Source organism: Mirounga angustirostris, unplaced genomic scaffold, assembly GCF_029215605.1.
Source record: "Mirounga angustirostris isolate CCGP_5_RB_7025 unplaced genomic scaffold, mMirAng1.0.hap1 SCAF_1, whole genome shotgun sequence".
In the NCBI taxonomy this organism is placed as follows: Eukaryota; Metazoa; Chordata; class Mammalia; order Carnivora; family Phocidae; genus Mirounga; species Mirounga angustirostris.
Window position 1 is genome coordinate 14,274,675 of NW_026991709.1, and position 2,765 is coordinate 14,277,439.

Below are 2,765 nucleotides of genomic sequence, written 5' to 3' on the forward strand. Positions count from 1 at the left end.
GATTTAAAGATTCCGACATGATGCAATCAGAAGGGTAGTTAAAGGATGGGGCACTGATGAAAAGAATTCAATTGCCTGTCAGGGATGGCCCCTGGCTTTGAAGATACAGCACATTCCTTTGCAAATAGAAAAGCCAACAAAAATGTGGGCCATGAGTTTGTGGGTTCCTTTATGCACATTTTATTACCAAATAAGAGACTTATTTATGCAAATTAATGGAAAGATGTTTACAGAACTGTGTCATGCCCACCAGCTGGGGGTATAAAAAGCCTTCTGCAGGATGAGACCTGCATTCAGACTCGGGTTACTCGCTCTTCCCCATCCATCCTATTCCTCCTCAACTCCTGCCACCATGACTCGTTTCTTCTGCTGTGGAAGCTACTTCCCCGGCTATCCTTGCTATGGAACCAACTTCCACAGGACCTTCAGAGCTACCCCCCTGAACTGCGTCGTGCCCCTGGGCTCTCCCCTGAACTATGGTTATGGATGCAATGGCTACAGCTCCCTGGGCTACAGCTTTGGTGGTAGCAACATGTACAACAGGGACTGTTGCTACGGCGGCAGCTGTTGCAGGCCATGGGGCTCGAACTCTGGCTTCGGCTACAGCACTTACTGAGGGACCCAAGGCTCCAAGCAACTGCAGAACTCTCCATCGATTCTCTGTGTGCGAACCGACCTGAAGAGCAATGACTGTCTTCCTGCCTCCAGATGTGCGTGGGAGATACATCTTCCGTCTTCTTGCTGACTTCTTACTGAGCTCCTGGTCTTTGATGATGCTGAACAAGCCACCCAGGCATCAAATGCTGAACTGATACCTACAGCCAAGGAGGAGAGCAAGATGTGTTTCTCCCACATAACCTGAATTTTAGCCATAAAGCAAGTAGTTTGCCTCTTCTAGTTGCTCTGCTCCTGTATTATTAAATTCTACATTGACATCAATGTATTACAATTGGGTGTGGGTAGAAGGGGGTTTTGCTGTCAGTCTCTTAATAAATCTATTTCATTCAGCACACATATTTTTGTTCCTGTTTTTTATTTTACTCTGCTTTTATGCTTTTGAATTCATCAGCCAGTTTCAACCTGTAATGGCTGACTTGAACCAAATCTTATTTTGAGTTCAGACTGTACACCAGGATAGGGTGATGCCTAATTATTTTGTCCCTTAATGTTAAGATTTCAGTTTCTTTTTTTTTTTTTTAAAGATTTTATTCATTTGAGAGAGAGAATGAGAAAGAGAGAGCACGAGAGGGGGGAGGGTCAGAGGGAGAAACAGACTCCCTGCTGAGCAGGGAGCCCGATGCGGGACTCGATCCCGGGACTCCAGGATCATGACCTGAGCCAAAGGCAGTCGCTTAACCAACTGAGCCACCCAGGCGCCCAAGATTTCAGTTTCTAAAAAGGCCTTAAAAGTGTCCTAAATTAAATCCAAAATACACAGCCATTGTCTGTTTCTCTATGCCGATTATAAGCAGGAACATTTCTTAGCTGTTGAATGCTCAAAAAATTTCTTTCCTTCTTTCATTAGGGACACAATCCCATTTTGATTCTTTCCCCTTTTCCCTGCTGTTTAGGGAACTCAGCTCCGGAGAGATGTGAACCCCACAGCCTGTTGGAAGAATTTCAACTAAATGGACTTAGTTATGAATCTTTGTTTTTAGGAGTTTCTAAGATTTGTTCAATAAAGGGAAGCCAACAGCTAAAATCACATAATTTTTTTTTTTCCTTTTTGATAGATGAGTCTTATTTTTCCCATCCTCCTCACTTCTGATTATACATATAGCTGTATTAAAAATGAAGCATTTATTCTTTGGAATGATAGTTGCCATCAAAAGCACTTGAAATGATATGTGGTTTATACTTAGAAAATGCTTCTGGTCTTGCCTCCTGAAAAATCTCTGCTTTACTGAAGCAAAATACTTTGTTCGAATGAAAGCTTACTCATTCACATATCAAGTATTTATTATACCCCTGCCTCTCTCAGAGAAGGTGCTCAATAATTGTTCATTGACTTGTTAAATCTCTTCTCTATGGGTGCAAAATATAGTATAAACCAATATAAAGTTCATTCACGTATGCATGAAATAATACTGGACTCTGGCCACTGTGTTAAGAATTTGGGGACTATAAAAACCACCTAAATAGAGACTGGCCTGAGAAGCTGTTTTCAAGAGATGCTCACTCAATAGACACTCACCAAGTAGACAGAAGGCCAAAGATTGTCCTAAGATTTGGGAGACATAGAGACAAATATAACATAATCCTTGACCTGAAGATTTAAATATACTTTATTCAGCATATAAAGAGCACTTAATAGTCTCCCATTTTATACCAATTAATGTACTGTAAATGATTATACAAAGATAAATAGATATTCTTTACTCAGTTCTTCCCAAGGACTTAAAATAGGAGACAGCCTATGATCATTTAGCCTTAGGCATTTAGCCTAAGATCAAGGAAAGTATAATTATTAAAATGAGAAAATTAATATTGATATATTATTATCTAAGTACAGTGCATACTCCAATTTTTTCAATTGCTCTAATAATGTCCTTTGGAGTTATTATTTGCCTTTGTCCATATGAACATAGCATAAACAGTGTGGTAAGCTTGCATAGAAGGGCAGTTTGGGTATATAAACATGACCATGAGAGAGGTGAGTTAAAAGTTACATATGGAGACAGATATGCGTGTGCAAAAGGGAAAAAGAATTGGGCTATCTGGAGATGAAGTGGGCTTTCACTGGCAAAATTCCAACAAATAGGTAG

The 2,765-nt window shown here is 40.3% G+C and overlaps 1 protein-coding gene across 1 annotated transcript; it reads left to right on the forward strand.

Annotated features, from left to right (window-relative positions):
• The first annotated feature begins 305 nt into the window (after positions 1-305).
• LOC123834455 (keratin-associated protein 7-1) lies at positions 306-1,005 on the forward strand. Its single transcript, XM_045863594.2, has one exon. It carries the CDS (start codon positions 353-355, stop codon positions 614-616), a length of 264 nt encoding a protein of 87 aa, XP_045719550.1. The 5' UTR covers positions 306-352; the 3' UTR covers positions 617-1,005.
• Positions 1,006-2,765: the final 1,760 nt, after the last annotated feature.